Below are 23,018 nucleotides of genomic sequence, written 5' to 3' on the forward strand. Positions count from 1 at the left end.
ATGGACATTTTATGAAGCATTTCTATGTTTAAGATCCCTCCACTCCTCGCACATAAAATCTAAAACGATTAAAAGTTTATTTTTATATTTGTGGAGTGGCTCTCTACCACACATATTACCTGACGCTCTCAAGACAGAGATCGACATTTTGCAGATATCTATAGATATTAGGGGTGCAACGATACACAAAATTCACAGTTCGGTTCGATACTTTGGTGTCACGGTTCGATATTTTTTCGATACAAAAAAATGTTCGTGTCCTTTTGTCATTTATTAAAATTATAAATATACATTTTAACTCAAAAGTACAGTTTTTAAATGTAATGTTGCTGAAACAACAAAATAATAAAATAAAAAAAATCTGATTGAGAAATCACTCATCTTTGGAAAAGAGAGTTTATTACAGCGAAATGTCTCTTTCCAAAATAAAAGCTGTACTATCCGCTTCTTCTGGGCTATATTCCCAGCAGCATATTAAACATATCAGGTCCCCATAAGGAGAATCCTGTGCTAACGCCTGTCTAAATGACTCAGGTAAAGTTTGTTGCTTCCACTTGTCTTTGCACTAGGATGATGTCGGCGTAAATGTGCAGTCATATTCGTTGTGTTCCCACTAGTGCTGTCAGCTTTAATCTCGTTAAAATGACATTAACGCCATAACGCGGCAAATCTCCGTTGACGAGTTAACGCGGATCGCCCCGTGCGTGGGGCTGGACGGCGTCAACACGTTAACAAGCTAACTGCGCTAACGCACTAGTTCCCACCAATCGAGCATTGAGTGGCACATCCGACATACTGTTTTACTTTTGTCCATGACGCGCTTACCATCAGGGTCATGCTTCACATGAAAACCAAGATAGTTCCAAACGCCAGATCTGAATGAGGGTGGAGGAGGTTCAATTTCAGGGAGCGTTGAGGCAGTTGCCATGTTGCAACGAGCTTAGCTTCTGTCTTGCTAGCTTGCACTGCGCTCAGTGGATCTGCACTCGACAGTGCAGCCTGGGCGGAGTAGTCGAACGCAGATCCACTGAGCCCTCAACACAGACAGCATCGTCAGAAGAAAAGTTGATAAAATAAATAAAAAAATTTGTATTCTTCAATACGTATGCATACCAAACCGAAAGCACTGTATCGAACGGTTCAATATCGATTCTAGAAATCAGTGACGATACCCAGCCCTAGTTGTAATCTTCCACACAAAGTGGCTGAAGCAATCTGTTTGCAACCAGGGTTTTTGGTTCAACAACTTCTTCCAGACGTATTTTCCCCTGGCGACAGCCTCCGGCATCCAACTGCCAAGCTGTCATGGCATAGACACTCTTCCCCCACTAACTGTGGTTGTGTCACATCCAATATGGCGGACAATCTTTCAGCAATGTGCACGTGAGTAACATTTATAGCCACTTGTTTGCAGTGGAAGCATGGTGCTTGCACTGAGTGCTAGGTCATGGGGTGACCGTGGCTTAGGGGGTTGGGAATCGCATCTGTAACCGGAAGGTCGCCGGTTCGATCCCTGGGCTCTCTGTCCTGGTCGTTGTGTCCCTGGGCAAGACACTTTACCCTACTTGCCTACTGGTGTTGGCCAGAGGGGCCGATGGCGCGATATGGCAGCCTCGCTTCTGTCAGTCTGCCCCAGGGCAGCAGGGTAGCTGCTTCCACCAGTGTGTGAATGTGAGAATGAATGAATAGTGGTATTGTAAAGCGCTTTGGGTGCCTAGAAAAGCGCTATATAAATCCAATCAATTATTATGTGATTACCTGGGTCAAATAAAGCACTGACAGATTTTTAAGCCATCGTCAAAAAGCACCTCACTAAACAAATATTGGGTTTTTCTAAAATAACTTGAAAGTTTGTTTCCGCAGCATTTACCTCTCGTGTGCCAACATTTATAGAAGGGCTTGTTTGCAATTATTTGATTGATTTAATAGTTTAAGAGATACAAACAACCCCGACAATGATGCAGATTACGTAAAATGCAGAAGACATGTGGAGATCAGCTATCAGAATAATTATTTTTCCTTATAGCTTCATTGCGTACTATGCCGTTAACTACTAAAACATGTACAGCGAAAAGGTTTTCAGGGACAAAGGAATGAATTAGACTGCTAATTGCAGGGTTACCGACAGAATAATGATATACTAGTTATTTAATCATTTGCACCTTGATGTTGTAACTTGATGAAGTTTAATTTTGCATTGTGCACCTTTTCTGTTGAGATAATTATAAAGGTTGGGGAAGGTTAAAAAGGCGATGTTTAAAATCAGTTAATTTAGTTTTCCTGATGGTAAATTTCCACGTTGTTTCAAGAATACTTGAAGATTCAATATGTAATCCAATAAATGAGCAAGTAAACAGTAAAACACTATATCTAAATTAATGTTTACTTCATTTCATGCCTGTGCAAATGAGCGTACTTCAACAACTCGGCTGCCCTTTTCGCCAGTATCATGAGGTGAATGTGTGTTGGTGTGACTGTGGCATGTGCGTTTGTGTGTGTGTGTCTGTATTGATTGATGCCTTCGAGGGCAGCAGCGTGATTGAAACACCTCCTCACCATAAAACTGTCGTGCGCGTGATGGAGTCGCAGGGTCATTTTATGCATCACACCTGTCCCCCTTCCTCCCCACGCTGACACCCAATCAAATAGGAAAATGGGCATATTTGTTTTTCTGGCCTTGAGAGGGCTTGTGCGGTGGGCTGTATTTTTATGTTCCAGTGTGTGTGTTGGGTGCTTTTTTGTGTGAGTAGGCGAGGGACAAAAAGAAAGAACAAGAGAAAAGGCTAACAGACCTGATAAATTAAATGCAACCATGGCTGACTTTTTAGCTGTTAAGAAAGAAAATCTTGAAAAGCAACAAAATATTTGACACCGTGGAACCATCGGACACCAACACACACAACCAAACAACATGATGTAGAATTCTTAAAGCGATATCACGTATAAGAAAGGGCATTTTTCTGACTGCACATGTACACATGTCTATTGTTGACAACTTTTACCTCACTTTCATAATTACAAACCCCTCTGCATGTATTTGTAGATAAGCTGAAGGATTTGGCAACTGCAAAGAGAAGATCAACATCAACGGGAACCCGAGCAGTGAAGAAAGAAGCAAAAGCAGGTTGAGCCAGATGTTGGAAACATGCTGTCACACGATTTTTGCTTTTAAAATTGTGCAGCCTTAAAAGAATTTTCAAGTTATTTTAAGGCAAAATAACAATAATGATGTTCATAATGTTTTTTAAGTTCAATTCAAGTTGCATGTACAACCCACAATTCAAAACTTTAGCAGAAAAAACTTGGGGTAATTGTTTTCTGACTTTATGAGTCTCTAACACATCTGTGGAGAAATTGTGGACAACTCTTCTTTACAATGTTGATTTGGTTCATTGAGGTTTGTTTGTATTTCCACATGCGCAGTTCTCTTAAGGTCCTGCCACAGCTTTTACTCCGTTTGAGGACTCGTGTAGATCTGCTGCTGTATTTGGGATCATTGTCCTGCTACTTTACCTAATTTTGGCCAAGGTTTAGCTGTTGGACAGATGGCTCACATTCAGCTCTAAAATACCTTTGTGAACAGAGGAGTTCAATGACTGTAAGGTGCCCAGGTCCTGTGGCTGTAAAACAAGCCCAAATCATTGCCCCTCCACCACCGTGCAGACAGTTGGTACGAGGATTATCTCCAAATGTGGCACGATTGCCAAACATCTCTGCTTTGGTCTTGTCTGTCCACAGGACATCGTTCCAGAGGTTTTTTGATTTGTTCAGATTGAATTTTGTAATCCTAAGCTGTTGGCATTTTCTTTTCAGGTGTAAGAGGCTTTCTCCGCTCAATGCTAAACAAGCCAAATTTGTTCTGTCTTTTTCTAACATACTGCATTAAACTTTAAAATTTAACACCGCTCCATGAGGCTAGTAGACTCTGAGCATTGCACATGCAATCCCATGAAGCATGTTGCATTATGTTAACACACCTGGATGCTATAGACCAGCAACCTGCTAAACCCTCATTGTCACGTTTGCAGATGATCAATGAATCAGGCATATTTGATTAGTAGCCTCGTACTCATTTTATTCTACTTCTTAACTATAAATTTCGCAACATTTCGGGAAAAATGTTGACTGGCATTTATCTTTACACCTACATAAATTGCCAGTTTATAAGTCAGCGCATTAGTTTACAAAACCTGAGAGCGATAATGGACGTGTATGGGAATAGGAATTTATGGCTGCCCATTATGAAGCGTATTGGTAAACCTTTTCACATTATAACTGAGACTGGATACTTTAATCTATTTTGTCTCAATAACATGCTAAACTCAATCTGCTTAAACATGAAAGGTAGATACAAAGAAACCCCTTAAGTTTATTAACTGATATGAATCTCCTTCATATCATTACTTTAGATTTTGAAATATTAAGTAACGCAGGAGTACCGAAAACTGTTTCTCACATGGCCACTTAAGGTGAGACACTCTTCTTGTATCTCCACTATGCAAAAGGAAGGTATGGAAAATACTGATATGTCTCAATCTCAATGTATTTTAATTGTGTTGAGGCTAAAATTATGTATGACACACTGGCAGTACCTCTCTGCCTGCAAGTACTTCAGCTAATACGAGCCAGTTAAGTGGTTTTCTCATTTTTTATCAATTTTGATGCAATTATTTTATTAATATTATGGATTGTCGTCTGTTTAACTGAACAAAAGATCATCCAAGGAATCTTTGCAAGGAATTTCGTATTTAATCTGCACAAATTTGGCATTACACCATCTCATCCAAACACAATCACTGCTAACCCCCCCCAAAACCCAGGTGCTACTGTAACACCCAAAACGCCAAACTCGCAGCCTCAAAAACCTGCAAATCTATCATCTGAGATAGTGTGTTAGGTTCTGGTTATTCTTTTGAATGGTCAGACATCAAAACTCTCTAAAGAAGTGAATCAGTAGGTTCAGGTAGATCTTCATTGGCGATCTACCTCCTTATATATCAAAGAAATTACTGCTGCACACATGTAACCGATGAAATAACCTGATAGGAACAGGCTTTTTTTATCACTCTGCAGTAAAACACAATGGTGTTTTGAGACCTACAACACTTTGTGACATTTGGACTCCGAGACCTAATCGTTTAAGAAATACCAGGGAGCTCAGAGCTTGAGTGAATTGGAGAGAAAGCCCTGGTTCGCCACAGATCTTGCTGGGCTTGCAGAGCGACATTTCCACCTGCATTCCTTGATTAGAAATTGTAAACTTTTTTTACTGCAAAGCATGGAGTGCAAGCTTATATCTGAACTATCCTCTGCTACAGTAGCATCTATTTTCATCACTGTAACACACCTTTTGACTAATTATCCCGCTATTCCATTACACTACTGACTCACTCAACATTAGAGAAACCATCCCCCGACTTTAAAATTGCCCCAAAAAGTCCCTAAAATAATGACCTGGCTAGCTGCCGTAGAGTCTACGGCTGGCAAGACAAACGACATCCATTCCTGCTCGGTGCCTTTAATCAGCCTGTGATAATTAACGCCACACTCCATTGGCCAAACAAATATCTTTGTCAAGGTGCTCGTTGCTGTACAAGTTCTTTTCCTGTTCTCATAGACAAGATAACAAGCAGTCTTTAATTACCTTAATTTTGTGTAGTAGTAGTATTATAGACTTTAGTCCGTGCTACCTCTTCCTCCCTCTTTCCCTCCTTCCCAACAAGTATATAAAATATTTCATCATGTTGGGCTGCTGGGCAGCGGTAGTGGCATCAGACTTTAATAAAGTGAACGACCTTGTGGGATTGCAGAGGGGATAGATTAGGTTTGCCTTCCCTACTGGCAGAAGCAGCTACCTCTGTGGGGTTTCTTATCTGGAGCTTTACTTAATTACCTGCTTTAATTCTAACATTCTCTAAACTGACCCCTCACTACGATGAGACAAGCTGTTTTAATTAAACAAATGAATATGTCGCTTATCAGGCAGAATCAGAGCTCTCGTTTGTCACGGTAACAGTTAAGGATGCTGCCGATGATCACGTTATCCGAGACTTAGCCCGGGCTTCACCACACACAGCCCATGGAGCAGCAGATGCTATCTAGTTACTGTACTGTATGTGGTACTGTACAGTCACGGTTTTTAAGATAAAAAAGCCCATTAGATATAGCAGACATGTCCACTTAGTCACACTGTAATCTGACGAGTTTCCTAATGCAGCTGCGTGTACCTTATTATGATAAAAGGTTTTTATAACCCAAGGCAGGCGAGGCTGGAAGGAGAGTCAGAGGAAATAAAGACAAGGAGAAAAAAAGGTAAGGTCCAATAAACCAAAAATAGCCCCCCACATATTCCCAAAGTCACTGACACCGGCCAGCTTGTTTATGGTAGTTACATAACAATATTTTAGCGTGCGCAGAGGGTTCCTGTGTAGCACTGCCTGACCACATTTAATGGGAGAAGTGTCAGAGAAGCCATTATACCAGCAGGGGCACACACAGTCCTATTACATATGGCTGCTGGCTGCTAATGTGTATTAGCAGGAGACAGAGGAAGCAAGGTGAAGATAAGTGATTTTGCAGTTGCTGGCTAAGTAGGACAAAGGAGGGAGGGAGTGTGTTAGGGAGGGTGAGACAGACAAAGGAGATCAGGAGTGAAAACTACTAGGACCAACAGTCAGAGCAATCTTAAAGTTTCTTATTTGCAGTGTGGAGGCGCAGAAGTAAAGGCTTAAAGCTCAGCTTCAAGTTCTCGATACCTCGTCGTGAAAGCGTAAGGTCTCGAGCAGCAGCGGTACAGTCTCTGTGCTATGCCTGTCAACCAACCACTACAACAAGGTGACAGCCAGTATTTTTTGTTGGTTAATAATTTAGCGAGGATTGAAGGCTGCTCTCGGCAAGAAAGCGTGCGAGTTAGCTGTGTTTGTGTCTGTCAGCAGCAAAATTCCCAAACATTATATTGTTTCAACTGGAAGCGAGCACCTTCCCAAGAAGGCAAGAAATCCCAAATGTAAGTAAGCTTGCCTTACTGCCAAACACATTAGCTGTTGTTCTTTATTTAAGCCTTTGTCAAACTATCTGCGATACTTTGCTCACAGCCGCTCTTTTCGAGAGCTCATTGGCCAAGTTTTGCAACTTAACACCGGTGGTATAAAAGTGTGCTGGTATAAAAGGAGTGAGGAGCCTCCTCCGCTTGGTCTTTGACAGGCCCCTTGAACTCCACGGGCCTAGTGATAAAGTGGCTTGATGAGTGGGCAATCTCTGCCTGCCAGCTGCTGGTCTGGCCATGGGGAGCTGGGAAGGTGCCAGAGTGAGTGAAGACCCACTCCATACAAACAAAAACACACACATATACAGATGTAGGGGCACATGAATGTATGCTGGCACGATCCCCTCTGTTATTTAGACAGCAACAACATATGTTAGGTCCATTCCTACAATTGGTCATTGACCAGACTTATATACGTATAGATTTGAGCCCCTTCAGACATGGGACACTTAGTATTGCCAGGTTCATCAATCTGAGATAAGTGAAGGCATTCTGTCATTTGGAAACAAGTTACTTTTTATGTTACTGTTACTCCTGGGTGTATTTAAGTATTTCCACAACATAAATGAGAACATGTCTAGAATGATTCAGAGGTCAGTATGAATAAAGAAAACAGCAGTCCTGTGGAAAAGATACTAGGACTGGACTAAAAATGAGTGAAAAGCAGTCAGTGTTCAAAGAAAACCTCTGAAAGACCTTCAGAGAGCCCAGAGAACTACTGTTTAAGACCACTTAAAAAATATTACAAGAAAGTCTGGCTTCTTGGCAGCAAAAGATGGAAAAATGGGGGGTGACTCAAGAGTTTTACTAGTATTGTATACAGACACTAATCTCATGAAACCTATAGAACGCTCTTTAAAAAAATTAAAATTAGCATGCATAGATAATATTAATATTATATTAATATATCATTTTAATGCTATGCAAATCATTGCATTCAGTTTTTATTTACATTTTAAATAGTGTCTAAACTTTGCACAATATGTATTTCAATATTTTAGTCTCGCCCCCACATCAAAAACTTCATTTGAACCTTGACCTTCCTGCTGAATGCATCAAAAATATTTTCATTTATATATTCAGTCATTTTTACAGGCGGCTGAACAGAATGCATGACTGGTTCCCTATGCCTTTACTCTATAGACTCTCAATCTCTGTTTCTATCTCTGTCTATTCTACGATCCACCTCTGCGGACACACGTGCGCAGCATCCACAGTCTAGAGACTGCCGGTCCTCGTAAATACTCCTTCAAGCTCTTAGTGGAAAATATGTGCACTCAGGAAAATGCACATATTTAACAAAACGCCATTTGAAATTGAAAAAAAAAATGTGTTTGTGATGCACCAGTTATTTACTCAGAACTTTTAACTGCACAGGTTTGAGTTTTGAGCTATGCTACTGGTGTTTCTCTAGTAAAAATAATGTTCCTGGGCCTGCTGGTCAAGACAGAAATTATATGGGAGTTCATGTAAACAGGCACAATTCCCTCCAGAGTAAATTTGTTAAGACTAAACTTCTGCCATGAGTGCTTTTTGGTACCTTCAACGATTAAAACTACTGACAACAAACATTCTGTCAGTCATTATTCTTAGCTATAATTTTGTTTTGGAGCTAATTATTAGCTGCATATCCAAAAAATTAGCATCACTTACAGAATTCCTACATTTGCCTTCAAGAGAATGTCCTTGGGTAGTGTGGCAACGCTTTCAGCATGTTTCTTATACGTAAATGCTCCCTGCAAGTCCCATTTTGACCATAGACTGTATATAAAAGATAGAGATGGCTTCTGGGTTTAAAACATGAACCCTACTGAACGTAGCTGGTGACGTACCACCCAGAAGTAAATGAATCAATTACTTCTCCAGCTAACCAGATTTTATTTGCAGCAATGTCTACCTATTTGCAAGCAATAGATGTGGGTTATTAAGCAATCACTGAAGTTAAAGTCAATTTAGGTGACGCCTCAAAATATGTGCTAGAAATGTGTCTGGAGGCGTTTTAAAATGGTTAAAAACAAATATTTTACTGGCATAGCTCTTTTTACCCGGTGGAGCTGGACATTTGTTTTCTATTCTAACTTATACCTATCATATCATTATCTCAAACACACAGAAGGCGCTTCAATCAAACAGCTCCTTGTGTAACTGATGACCAGTAGGTGAGGAATATCAACAAAAAAAAAAGGGGGGGGGGGAGCTTTCTTGCTGATTGTGCCATCATGTCAGCTGATAATTCAGGAAGTAGAATACATATGAGTAGATTGGACGGCATTGTTCACTAAATGACAAGATCTGTCTTCCTTTCCGCCTCTTTAATTATCTTCCTCGATTGTAATTACACGTGTGAAGGTCCAGGGAACAGTCACTCTTCTGTTGTATTGTCTAGTGCTGCATGTGAAGTTAGATGAAGTTAAATAAACCCACGATGCTGCTGAGACACCGGCTGGCAGTGAAGGGTACTGTCTGCTTTATCAAAGAGCAATGCAGTATTTACGCAAATTATCGAGTGTCATTCATTTTGATCGTCGGCTGCGGTACTAATGAAGTCTGTAAAATGGCATGACAAGAAATTACTATTAACTGTTTAGCTAACAGTAACTGTTCCACAAACGCCGCATAAACAGCTGAGAATGAATACACACTGGGGCTTTCATTTCATAGCGATGACAGAAAGTGACCTGGAGATCGATCTTTAAGCAGTCTTGGAATTTATTTCTTAATGAAGCCAATGAATAAATGATTTGAGGTGCTGAGATGAGGAGCCCCCATCGGGATGCGTCTTTAGGGTTAGCCACAACCTCAAGGGAATCCTTTGTCTTTCTTTTTGTCCACAAAATATCTTTTAACACTTTTTCCTCACTCTCCGCCTTTTGTCTTTCTCGACTTACTGCTCCCTCCACCTCTGTGTTCTGCATGTCTGTCCTTCATCGTCTATGATCCTAATCTCTCCTAAACATCTTTTCCTGAACTGTGGGAGCTGGCAGATACAGAAGGCCACCATCGGACTAACTGACTCATCCCGTCATAAACAACTGGTGGGTGTCAGCATGTTGGCGGCCCTCCAGTTTCAGACACGCTCATTTTGACAGGTAATTTTTTTTTGATGCTTATTGTTGTTTTCCCTGTTATTGTTTTTCTTTACGGTGACTTCGTACAGGGGTGGGTGGGGGGGTAAAAGTGCAACTCTCTGAGATCAAGCAATTTTACTCTCTGGACCAGAAAACACAGATGACAGTAATAAAAAGGAGAACCAATTGCTTTTTCATTTCATTTCCACTGGGAAATCAGACTGACACAGGAATAAAGGACCAATAATAATAAAGTTTAAGAAAAGGGCCTATGGCTTTCCATTCCCTAAGCAAACCACAAGTAGCAGCCACTGTGGACAGCACAGCTGCTCAGGGTCATTCACATTATTGGAGGGAAGGCAAGGATGTGAAGCAAGCAGAGGGAAAAATATATATACTTCAGGCTACACAGGAATTTCGAGAAGTATTTCATGGAAAAGTGTTTTAGTTTTAGGAAAAGAAATGAAAGCTGAAGTGATACAAAGTAACAGATAATAAAAAGAGAATATCCTGTTGGGATTTACTTGTAAGACAGACACACAATTCAGGTAAGCTACTGGAGTCCAAAGCCACACACAAAAGCTGATGTTAGTAGTTAACATGATTCTACTTAACTAGTGTTTTTTTTAACACTGCATCATTCTATGCTGGGGCATCGTTATATTGCTCATTACGGTGGCACACAGTGCAGCTATCTCCACATGAACATGCGAGTTAATGGGCCACAATAAAGACACCACTGTCTTCATTTTATGGCTCAGTTTTCTAATGGCCTACTTGGCTTTCTTGCTTGTTGTCTCAAAGGAGCCATCTAGGTCTCTTTAAGACCTCCAATATTCTCAACACACTCTTTCCTCCTGGCTCGTGTCTCCCTCCATCCATATTTCCACTCGTCCTCATTCCTATCGTCCTCCCTCCATTCCTGACAGCTACAGGCAGCCGGTGGTAGCCCAGGGCCTTTTGCTGTGCCTTTAGTTTCATTAGCGGGCCCCAGATGCTTAGCTGCTTACAAAATTATGAAGGGCCGAAGCCAACCGCCTCCAGATGGGACCCATCTATATTCAGATGAGCTGTTTCCTCACATTCAGAGCAATCCCACCCTGATGTCCTACAGTGTTGTCAACAAACTTGCTGACAAACACAAACACAAGCAAGTACAAACAGATGCACACATTCAGAGGAAGCCATGTGCACATGTTGTGCACACACTCAGGGCCACCCAGGCAGGAGCACACATACCACACAAGCCACTTGGCTGGTCTGCACTGCTCTAGTGCTCTCTCTATAGGAAAACAATGGCTTTGCTGGTGTACTCCAGTTTGAGCCATTTATTTGACATTACAAAACAGCCAGCCACTTCACTCAAAAGATACAGCTAGATTGATGCTTGAATATTATGTTTATATTTGAGCACATATACGTCAATTACAGGCCATTTTATTACAGTGTTTGTGAAAAACAACTCACGGATGATTTCTGATCATCAATGTATACCCAATAGGATTGAATGTAATACTCTCACACACACACACACACACACACACACACACACACACACACACACACACACACACACACACACACACACACACACACACACACACACACAGATTAACAAGGTCCCCACGCACACAATCAGACACGCATTCACATACAACACCCACGGACATTTTCTACACGTAGACTAACGGACGGACATGAGCAAGATGAAAATACGGGCAGCCCGTTCGCTACAGATGCGTGTAACCCCAGATCCGAAGATTTACCGATGTAAATAACCTAATGAACCGGGAAACCATATGCCAATCTTCAGAAACGAGCGCAGCATCGAGGATTTACGGCGAGAACCAATTAGATAGCTCAGATGTTCGAACATATTGGAATAACGGGAGACTAATAGCACTGAGCAATCAGACCAGGAAGCTCCTACCTGAGGAGGTTCACCCCAATCCAGCACCAGTGAGGCCACTGACGCACCTCAGCCTAACGCGGAATGGAAGGGAGCCCGCCGCGCGGACTGGTGAGTGTCAGCACCACAGTCCAGGATGAGACAACGAACATCCAACGAATACATCACGAAGATGGCCCCAACTGACCGAGTGCTCAGTGAATACCTCAGGCAGCAGAAACCCAAGAAAGAGGAGGGAGACGAGGAACCATCATGGAAGGACAGGCCCCTGCACGGTATGTACCACCGGCAGATAGAGGAGGTGGCTGATATCCAGAAATCCTACCAGTGGCTGGACAAAGCTGGACTGAAAGACAGCACAGAGGCACTAATCATGGCAGCACAAGAACAAGCTCTGAGTACAAGATCCATAGAGGCTGGGGTCTATCACACCAGGCAAGACCCCAGGTGCAGGCTGTGTAAAGATGCCCAGAGACAATCCAGCACATAACAGCAGGGTGCAAGATGCTAGCAGGCAAGGCATACATGGAACGCCATAACCAAGTGGCCGGCATAGTGTACAGGAACATCTGTGCCGAGTATAACCTGGAAGTCCCGAGGTCAAAATGGGAGATGCCCCCAAGGGTGGTGGAGAATGACCGAGCTAAGATCCTGTGGGACTTCCAGATACAGACGGACAAAATGGTGGTGGCTAACCAACCGGACATAGTGGTGGTAGACAAACAGAAGAAGACGGCCGTAGTGATCGATGTAGCGGTTCCGAATGACAGCAATATCAGGAAGAAGGAACACGAGAAGCTGGAGAAATACCAAGGGCTCAGAGAAGAGCTCGAGAGGATGTGGAGGGTGAAGGTAACGGTGGTCCCCGTGGTAATCGGAGCACTAGGTGCGGTGACTCCCAAACTAGGCGAGTGGCTCCAGCAGATCCCGGGAACAACATCAGAGATGTCTGTCCAGAAAAGCGCAGTACTAGGAACAGCAAAGATACTGCGCAGGACCCTCAAGCTACCAGGCCTTGAGGAACCAAAGATCTCAAAATTGGACTAATCAGACCAAAGCACAGATTCCCACTGATCTAATGTCAACTCTAGGGCTGTTCGATATAATGATATATATCGGATGACGATATAAAAACATCTATCGTTTCATTTTACGGCTGGTCCATGTGTGAGCCAGTTTCCTGGTAGCGCTTGATGGTTTTTGCAACTGCACTTGGGGCCACATTCAAAGTTATAGTAATTTTCCAGAGTGACTGACCTTCAGTTCTTAAAGTAATGATGTATTGTTGTTTCTCTTTACTTAGCTGATTGGTTCTTGCCATAATATGAATTCTAACAGTTGTCAAATAGGGCTGTCAGCTGTGAACTAACCTGACTCCTGCACAACACAACTGATGTTCCCAACCCCATTAAGAAGGCAAGAAATTTCACTAATGAACCCTGACAGGCACACCTGAGAGAGAGAGATGGGGTAATTTCCTTTTCATGGTCCAGCTTGTCTTACCATAACTATATTGGCTTTTGGTGCTTTCCACCCTTTTTTTTTTACACTAGACCAGTTTCAGTCTTCAGTCTGATTTCAGATTTCAAAAAGTTAAGTTGCAAATGTGGAAAGCGCTCAGCTTGAGGCTTCATAAGCAGGTCTTCACTAACCAATAAGTGATATCATGGTGACTCCATCTGTCTGTGGATCTAACACAAGTACTGAATGTTCTCCCTCAGAAGCCTAAAGACATTAAAGCAGAACTCCATGTCGACAGTCTGACCTTGGGGAACAAATTCACTGTGTACAACCCTGTGAACACTGAGCATGCTCCTACATGTAGCTGTATCTCTGATTTGAAACACTACCTTCAGGCTTGCATGCACATACTCTTCACCTGCAAACTGCTGTTTGAGTGGTCGATAGAAACTGTGATATATGTGATCATCATTGCAAACATAAGAAAAACACAGGAGCAACAGGGGACAGTGAAGAGATAGTGAAAGCAAGAAGACGGAAAAATCAAAGACTGTTGAAAAATAAACACAACTTGTGTCTGATTGTTGTATATTACATAATTAGGGGAGGGAGACTAAATAAATACATCTTTCACATGTTAAATTGTCCAGTTTCCACCTCGCTCCCTACATAATTTTCCTTTTGTAACTTTAACTCGGACGGAGTAATTAAATCCCAGTCATGAGTTTTGAGACAGGCGAATCCCCCGACTTCACACTTAATTTCGCCGCTCACTTCTTTGACATCCAGACACAGTGAGCAGCACAGAGAGGATACTCATTTCAATAACTTATATAAATAATACAAAGGTGACTAGCCACAAAAAAAAGTTTAAGCACAGATTTAAATGTGGACAAAGCAATAGAGGGAAATTCTCAAATGAGCTAAGAGAGAGAAGTCATCAAGAAATGAAAGAATGCAATTAGGGGAACCAGGAGGATTTCCATCAAAATCCTTTTCCAAAGGAAGAAGACTGGTTTTATCTGGCCGTGCTGAAACATCAGTGAAACTGGAACCTCTGCCACACCGCTGTTGACTTAGCTGATCCATTTGAATTCATCACAGTGCCTGCTACACACACACAAACATACACTCACTCCCACTCACACATTCCTGTCTATGGCAGAATGCAGATACCAACCAGGAGTGTCCTAATATGTCCCGTAAACACCTGACAGCATGGCTTTGTGAAACTGCTGAGATATCCATAATGCTTGTGTTGAAGTCAGGGGGTCAATGCGCTGACGTGCTGAGCACACTCAATAAGCTTCAAACAACTTATAGCCAAGCATCAACACCTCAAAACATCTCAAAGTATTCTGCACACCATGCACGACGGACTGCTACATATGCAATGTAAAGCCAGCTGCATGTATATAATATTTCTCTTGGACAAGCTGTTGAACAATTCGTCTTTTGTCACACTGGGCTTACTACGACAAAACATTTTGCAATGTTCATGAGATCAAGTTTCCTGAACAAAGAGAGGTGAAGGTGAGCTATTCTGCCTACAATACTAAAAGCAGCAGTGACTCACAATACAGTAATCAGGGGACTGTTGGCTGCAGAAAAACTGCAACGCCTCACCTAGTTCATTATAAGATGACACAACCAATTTGTACCTCTGCCTAGTGCAATCTACCAAATCTCCCCTGACAAAAGCATTTAGATTAGAGCGCTTTCAGGGAGGGCTGCGCTGACATGCGTACCCAGCCTGTAAAAGGGGAAATGAAGTGCCTTTTTAATTCTCCTCCAGGCAAACATAAAACTGTCCAGGTAAGTCATTTTGTGGGTTGAATGGAGAGTCAGAAGCAAGTTGCCTCTCTGCCACTATACACACTTTCTCCCAAAACTGCATTTGTGCTATTGTGCACACACCCACAGATACACAAACTCTTGTGCACATCCTTATCCTCATGCAAAAGATTATTAATCTATTTGCTACATTTTGTCCCATTATTTCTCCCACATAATCCTCTTTCACCACCTCTGGCAGCATACTAATGAGTTTCTGTGAACAAGGAAGCTGCACGTGCTGTTGATTGTTTTGATTGGAGCTGCTCCCCCTCTGTCTCGCAGTTGGTCCTACCGAAAAAGAATAAAGGCTCCCAGATGGAAACTAAAAGAGGAAAATGAGAGCGATGCCATTTCCTCTAATAAAACAGCTTTGTGATCACTTTCCTCTCTTAATTCTTTGAAGACAACTGGAAAGGCACAAGTGGCCAGAACGTCACTCTATACTTCGGTAAGAGTCAAGAGTAAGTTTGCCGGTATATCAGGTATTCTCTTCTTCTCTTTCCAAATATTCACTCTGACTCAAAGATCAGTCAATTTCCTCTTTTCAGATGATCCAGTCACAGATAATTACAAGTGTGTGCGTTTCACTTTTTCAGGTTTTTATTAAAAGATTGTGTCCATCTCCCTTATCGCGGACAATGTTGACAGAGAGAAACATCATAAAAAGCATTTTTTTAATTTAAAATTCTTATATGAAAACCCACAGACGGTCAAATGATTGCTACGGTTCACCTTTCCAAAACGGACCTGAGAGTAGAGAAACAGCACCGAACGCAGTCTGTATTTTAAATTAAACACACAGGCCAGCAACATCGAGATAGTAGCTGCAGGCACAGTATACTGTAGGTGTAATAAAAATGATGGTACAGTAGAACAATGCAGTAAAGATCTGAAATTGAGAAATATGGATGTGAAAAGACAGTAAAGCTCCTCGGGTCTCTTGAGGAAGATAGTGGATGTGATCGCCATGGCTCATGTCTAAGTATGACCATAGGGACATGTGCAAACTGAGAACTGGGCAAGTACTAAATATCATAACTAGACGTGGAATTACTCGATTTAACATAGTGAGTTTTAGTATGAAACAAGCAAATCGGACATTGTATAATACCGCCGAGACACTTGTTATGGCTAATAATCTTTATATTGCATTCTGAAGACACTATTTGTCTTGTTATATCACATCTACTGGGAGTCATATGTAGGATGCCAGGACATGTCTGTTTATATTTCCTCAGTGTATACTTATATGCGTGTGACTGTGGTTGGAGGATACGGTGGGGCGAGTGTTTTCAAACAGCAAAGCCGGGGTCGCTTGATGTTTTTATGAAGCGAGTCTGTTTGGAAATCAATCGTTAGTCTCGGTTTTATTGCTCAAATTACCCGAGCCGGTCCTTGTCCTGTTTGCCCTTAATTAACAAGCGTTCAATTCCCCCATTAATTAGCACAAGCTATTAGCTATTTTACATCACTCTTCATTCGCCGACAATTAAAAGGTCTATTATTAAAAAGGCATGCCACATGGTTAATTGTGCAAGTGGCTCAGTGGCTGGGGAGGAGAGGCAAGAGGAGAGGGAAGTGCGGACACACTGAATGTAAAGAGGAGTCAGGCCTTTCTGCTGTGGTTCTGGCACAAGCTTTACAGTCTGTCTGTCTTCAATTCATTGCCTGACACTCTGTCCTCGATAGAGGGACCATCTCCCTCGCTACTATTACACATTTTCAGACCCAAATGGCTCAGTTCAGCGCTACGGCAGTTAGAGGTCTGGGATGTGTGTCAGGTGCTGGATGAGAGGTTTCTTTATGAGCTTGACAGGTGCAATTTCCTTCGTACTGCAGGCCTTACAAGTACAAACTCTAAGAAGGGCTAGTTCTCCCAGTTTGGTGCTGATTTTTTTCTGTGATTTTATTTTTCTACATTTCTAATAAACTTAATTGTAATTTTAAAACACAATAAACAATAAAACTGTTGGTTCGAGTGAAATGGGAGCGCCTGACTTGGATATTTGTTGCTACAAATCCTCTCAAATCCAGTCAATATTATTGCATTTATAACCAGGTATTAAAGATTAACTGTGCATTACGTAGCTATTTGTATGTGAAAGGGGACATTTTTACTGGAAAACCCCCAGAAAACTGTCACCCTACAGTAAGACTTTCAACTCACTTCCAGTCCTCAGCACTATAATTTTACTTCACTCTCACAGTGTCTTCAAGCTGCAGCAGAGAGACAAGGTCTTGGATGAGCTGCTGTCAAGTTTTCAGCTGTTAAAAAAATTTAAAATTAATATACTTGGTAGGTGGTAAACCAAAATTACTGTTACTCCATATCTTCTGGATGGGTAAACAGGTGCTTTTAAGAACAATACCAGTACCGATATTTGGGGATTTAAATAGCAGTTATAGTGGCTGATACTTTTTTCCCTTTCAAGCATATGAAACATAAACAGTGAGGCTATTTATGAGTTCTTACTAAGACATTATGACAACGCAGTTTACAGAGCCATTGAAAATCCCAATACCTGAAATGCAGCTGAGGGAAGGAAGACGTGCACCGTATTTTTCGGGCTATAAGGCGCACTTAAAACTAAAATTTTGTGCCTTATAATCCGGTGTGCCTTATGTATGAATTCTGGTTGTGCTTACTGACCTCGAACCGATTTTATGTGGTACACGGCACTCAAAAATCTGTCAAAAAATGTTTTAGTACGACTTTGGTAAGCTATGAAGCCGCACCGCTTGATGGATTGTCGGAGCATTACACCTGCCGTAGTCAGGAGCCTCGCAGAGTAATCTGAGTCCAAAAGTCCGCTTCATGTCCCAAAGTCAAACGAACACTGCGGCATCACTAAGAGTTAAAAACGGTCTAAATTCTTTCATCTTTTTTTAAAAAAAAGATCAGCGTTGCTGCTTTACCAGGTGTAACAATTACGTTTAACATCCAGGCATCCATGAAAACAGAATTTATTAAATTTAACACAGTTAGAAGTTAGCAGGAAGTTAGCTTGCTAGTTTCCACCTAAACATGATATAGCATGTCTCTGTGAAGGTTCTCAGTCATCCAGGTCATCGTAGTCAAAGGAGCTTTCTTTGCAAGCTCCTTTGACCATGATATAGCATGTTCTGACTGAGAGATTTTTGAATAAATTAAAACCTATAGCTCTGCTATCACTTCCAACATAAATCAAGACAGAAAACTAAACAGCAGTGAGGTTTGTAGGTTTACTAAAGTTGGGCTAGCTGGTATATAATGTTGTGCTTCATGATCGCTAGCGACACAGCTGCTATGTTAGCATAACACACACACAGTGAAGCTGGAGGATGAACGCTAACCTTTTTTCAACTCTATAAAAGTTAAAGAGAGGGTTCCCGATGGTTAGGGACAAATGCAATTGCATGTCACGATGCTGTAAACGGACCAAACTTCAGTCAGGAGAACAACTGAGATAATCCATCCACAATACGAGGTTAGTCATTAATATACTGCGACAACATGGGAATAGAGCAGCTGTGAGAGAATTCAACATTAATGAATCAATGGTACAGAAGTGGAGGAAGCAAGAAGAATGAGTTGAGAAAAGTTTGACTTATCTGACTGTTTTGTTTCGCTTAATGCGCCTTATGGTCCAAAAAATACGGTACATTAAAGTTATGCAAAAAGTTGAGATGACAAGACAACAGGGAAAAATGAACATAAAAGAAAAACTGAATTAAAGTAAGCAGAAGACAAACCAAGGAAAACATGGGACATAAGAGGGAGGTGAGAACGGACGCAAAAGAGGACAAATATAACACTGTAAAGACATCCAAAGGTGAGCAGGGAGCGGCACATAGAGCGAGGGAGGTATCCTTTCTCTTTTATTCCCCGTGTCTCACCTCTCCTTGCCCCTCACCCTCTGCCAGGACATACCAGGTGGTGAGGAAAACAAGCGAGAAGCAGCATTGCTGATTGACAGAACAATTACTGCTAACACTCACCCGGATGGAGAGACAGACATCTCCAAATAGAATTTCACTAAGCTATTGCATCACACGCTTACAGGAAGGATTGTGGCTGAGAAGCAAAACGACGCTGACTGACTCATCGACTGACTAACTCTGTCTGTCTCTTGGAGCTGAGCACAATTGCTTGAAAAGCAGGCTTCTGTTTTATTGTTGACTCCTATAAAGAAAAGGGGGAAAAAGCATTTACCCTTGCCCAAGGTTGACTGGTTCTAACTTTAGAAGCAATATTTGGCAACCTATTTCCTCCAACTCTGACTGTTCATCTGCTGGCTCAGTTAGAGGTGTAGCTATTTTTATCCATATACCTACTGAGTGTCGAAAAACTGGGAAGTTAATTAAAAGGCACACTGCAGATCTTTTTGGGGGGAATTCAAATTCCCAATAATATCCAAAACAAATGTAAAATCTAAATTATCTGCTGTACAGTGTAAAGCTTAAAGAATTTGCAAAACAAAACTTTATTTATGACGCTGGCTGGTTATAAAGCCACTCAGTTGCTAGACTAATTGCTGTATCGTAACCCAGATCAGAGTTATTGATCATAAAGTTAATCGATCACTTATCAACCAAACAGTCTCCACTCTGGTTCATAAATGTGAGAATTTACACTACAAACTGATGTTTGGGGGCTGGACTGTCGGATAAATAAAACAAGACATCTGAAGTGGTTGCGCTGGACTCCGTGACTTATTATTAACATTTAAACTTTTTTTAAAATCTGCATGTTAAATGAAACAAAAATAACTGCTAGCAGTAGCCCTCTCATGCAAGGCTGAAAATATCTTCCACTTTCTGTGCCGTCGTCCTGTGCTCTCTAGTCTTACCCCACTCCCACACGAGACTCTGCATGAGGCATCTGCCGGTTGATGCAGTCAGTCTCATGCAACCGTCTTGGCCATTACCCCACCCCACGGCATTCTGGCCTCCAGCAGCTGCATTACACCACGCTCTTTGACTTTCTAATTAGCTTATCCCAGAAAATAAGGATGCTGAGCAATTCTTTGCTCTAGCAGTCTAACAACTAGCAGACCGCAGGGAGTGCGGTTGGCACCTAGTGTCACCAAGGGGGCTGTTGTGCTCGACAGACTAGTATGAGAAAATATGGCTCACTCTATTTCCTTTGACTTGCAAACACTGAACTTGAAATCGATTTGTAATTCCACGAGCCAAATCGCAGTACCAAATAAAGCACAAATGATAAGACAAAAGGAACCTCTTTGCTAAAGCTGACGGTCAACTCAATCTTGAAAAACTTCCCTGGCAATCATATAAGGATTCATGTAAACTGTAGTCATTTTAAATTCGTTTATTCAACAACATATTTGCAACCTATAGCTCTGTTTCAATGTGATAAAATACAGTGACCCCTGTCAGCTCACAGCTGGAGGACTCATGGACGAAAAAGGGATGGAGTAAGGGATGGAGGACAGATCCTTCCACCTGTAGCAACAAACGTCCTGCTGGACTGTAATCTGCCAGTTGTCTCTCTCTGAAATGCCCAGCTTAGCCGAAGCCAGCTGAGCCCTGCAGCCTCTAGCACCAAACGATGCTGGGGCCCCAGGACATAAGGCACCTGCACAGGAAGATAAAGGCTTCAACTCCTGAGCTAATACTGACGATTCTTTTGATAAATACAGACATTGGGTGGTGGGCGGTGGGAGTCGGAGGGCAACCTTTCCCCGCTCCCCTCCCCCGTCTACCTGTCTCAGTAATCTCTTTCTTGTACTTTGTGTTTTTCTTCCTCTATCCTTTCTGTCTTTTTCTGCAAGTCTGCCTCTCTCTTTCCATCTCTCTCTCTTTCTCTCTCTCGTACCTTCTTCATCCTGTCTTGTGTGAGTTTGGATCAGACAGGCGAAGCTCTCCATGCTCTGCCTTTTTATTTATTCCATATCTGTAGCTGTCAAAAAGAAGATTGCTACTTTAGGAGCTGTCTGCGCTTTGTTGTGCTCATGGAAAGTCAAATAGAGGAGGTTGTGTTAAAAGCATCTTGACCACTTTGTGGGGACACAAACAATGTCAGCTGTGGTCCTGGACGCCCCTGACAGTGGAAAATATCTCTACGAGTGCAGGAGACATTATGCCCCCTTAGACGCCACAGTGCTGAGAGGAGTGGTTAAAACAGTATTAGCCTGAGGAGGTAAATGGAGTCAGGCCTCAGTAACATCACCTCCTGCTGCGTCTGTCACTTAAACACTTTTTTATGAGCGCTGATTGGAACATAAACATGGGCAAGGTTGCATGATTAGTGTATTTAGAAAAGCTTTGGGAACTAAATGACCCAATGAGGGCTCTGCGCAGATTAACTCCTCAGCAATTTAAGATTATGTCAAATGAGAAGTTAAGGTTATGCAGAACCAGGTTTTCGTCACCTGGGACATTAATTACCTGAAATTATCATATAAATTACTGCGGATTCAAACTGTCGTCACAGTAGCCTATTTGGCAGTATAAATAAACTTACCTGAAAAAAAACCACACAGATTTTAAAGCAAACGGCTGCTAGCTTCACTTGTAAATCAGTCAGTGGCAGGAGGAGACAATGGGAGAGGCTGGTGCGCTGTGATAAAGCCATACCCCTACACGCACAACAGACAAACTTGCAACTACTACATAAAATCAAAACAGAAGGAGCCAGGAGGCCGAGCTAAGCTGCATCGTGTTGTTCTGTACTGTACTGCAGACAGCAGTTCATCTTTCCACTTCTCTGGTGTCGTGCCCATTGTCTCTTCCCATTAGCCTGCGACCGGCATGCTACGGCATGGTCGGTGCGAGCGCTAGGCTAGCAGACGCACACAGCTCAGGGTGGCAGATGCCTGGCGTTTCTGCGGATGCCCTCCATCAACTGATGACAGATGTCAGGGCTTCTCTTGGATGGCAACACTTCATCACGCTATCCTGTTCTTCGCCCCACTGGATACACCAGTCTGCTTGGCAGACGCTACGCCCAACCCCACCGCACCCTCCCTGTTCCCTCCTGCCATACCTATCCATTCACATGCACGCACACACACACACACATATATATATATATATATGCATGCAACCATACACACACATTTCTGCATCCATCAGTCAAGCGTTATTACATCAGACAGCCATCATACTGGCAACCAATGGATCACATGCTAATGCACCCAGACGCATCCACTCTGGAAATCTAAAGTATCAGTCTTTAGGGTGTGTGTGTGTCTGTCTATGTGCTTAGGAATGTGTGGGTCAGCTGCCAGGTGGAGAAGAAAAGTATTTCAAAGTTGCAGAAAGTCTATAAATACTCTGTTCTAGTGGGACAATATTAAACAACAATCGGAGCACTAATTATTTAACATATTGCTTCTAGAAATGCTGCTTATGTCGTTGCAAACTTACCATTTTGGCCTGCTGGTAGACTTCACTACAGGGGACATGCCGTCTCTGTACAGGCTCTTTGTCTTGGAGAAGTTGACCACATTGAAAATGACCCTCTGAAAGAAAAAACATAAAAAATTCTCAAAGCTAGTAGCAGCATAAAGACAAGTGGGTTCCTGACAGAGTTATCATAAGCGTTTTAAAGGGGTGTTTTTTAGTTTTTAAAATCTGGTTTTCAAATCAGTTTAGTTTCAGTTTCAAAGAGTGTATAATTTGAACTATTTTTTTCTGTTACTCTCAGTGTTCTAGTCTGTCTTATAACAGTAGAATAATGCGGTATATAAATCAA

The 23,018-nt window shown here is 42.0% G+C and overlaps 1 protein-coding gene across 1 annotated transcript in view; it reads right to left on the minus strand.

Annotated features, from left to right (window-relative positions):
* Window positions 1-23,018, minus strand: part of agbl4 (AGBL carboxypeptidase 4) — a 335,409-nt gene that overhangs the window by 175,467 nt on the left and 136,924 nt on the right. Inside the window, exon 4 of the mRNA XM_005920756.3 lies at window positions 22,691-22,785. Within this exon, the coding sequence (XP_005920818.1) occupies window positions 22,691-22,785 (95 nt within the window). The remainder of the gene's footprint in view (window positions 1-22,690; window positions 22,786-23,018) is intronic.

Source organism: Haplochromis burtoni, unplaced genomic scaffold (assembly GCF_018398535.1).
Source record: "Haplochromis burtoni strain Fernald_Lab_line unplaced genomic scaffold, NCSU_Asbu1 Contig_42, whole genome shotgun sequence".
In the NCBI taxonomy this organism is placed as follows: Eukaryota; Metazoa; Chordata; class Actinopteri; order Cichliformes; family Cichlidae; genus Haplochromis; species Haplochromis burtoni.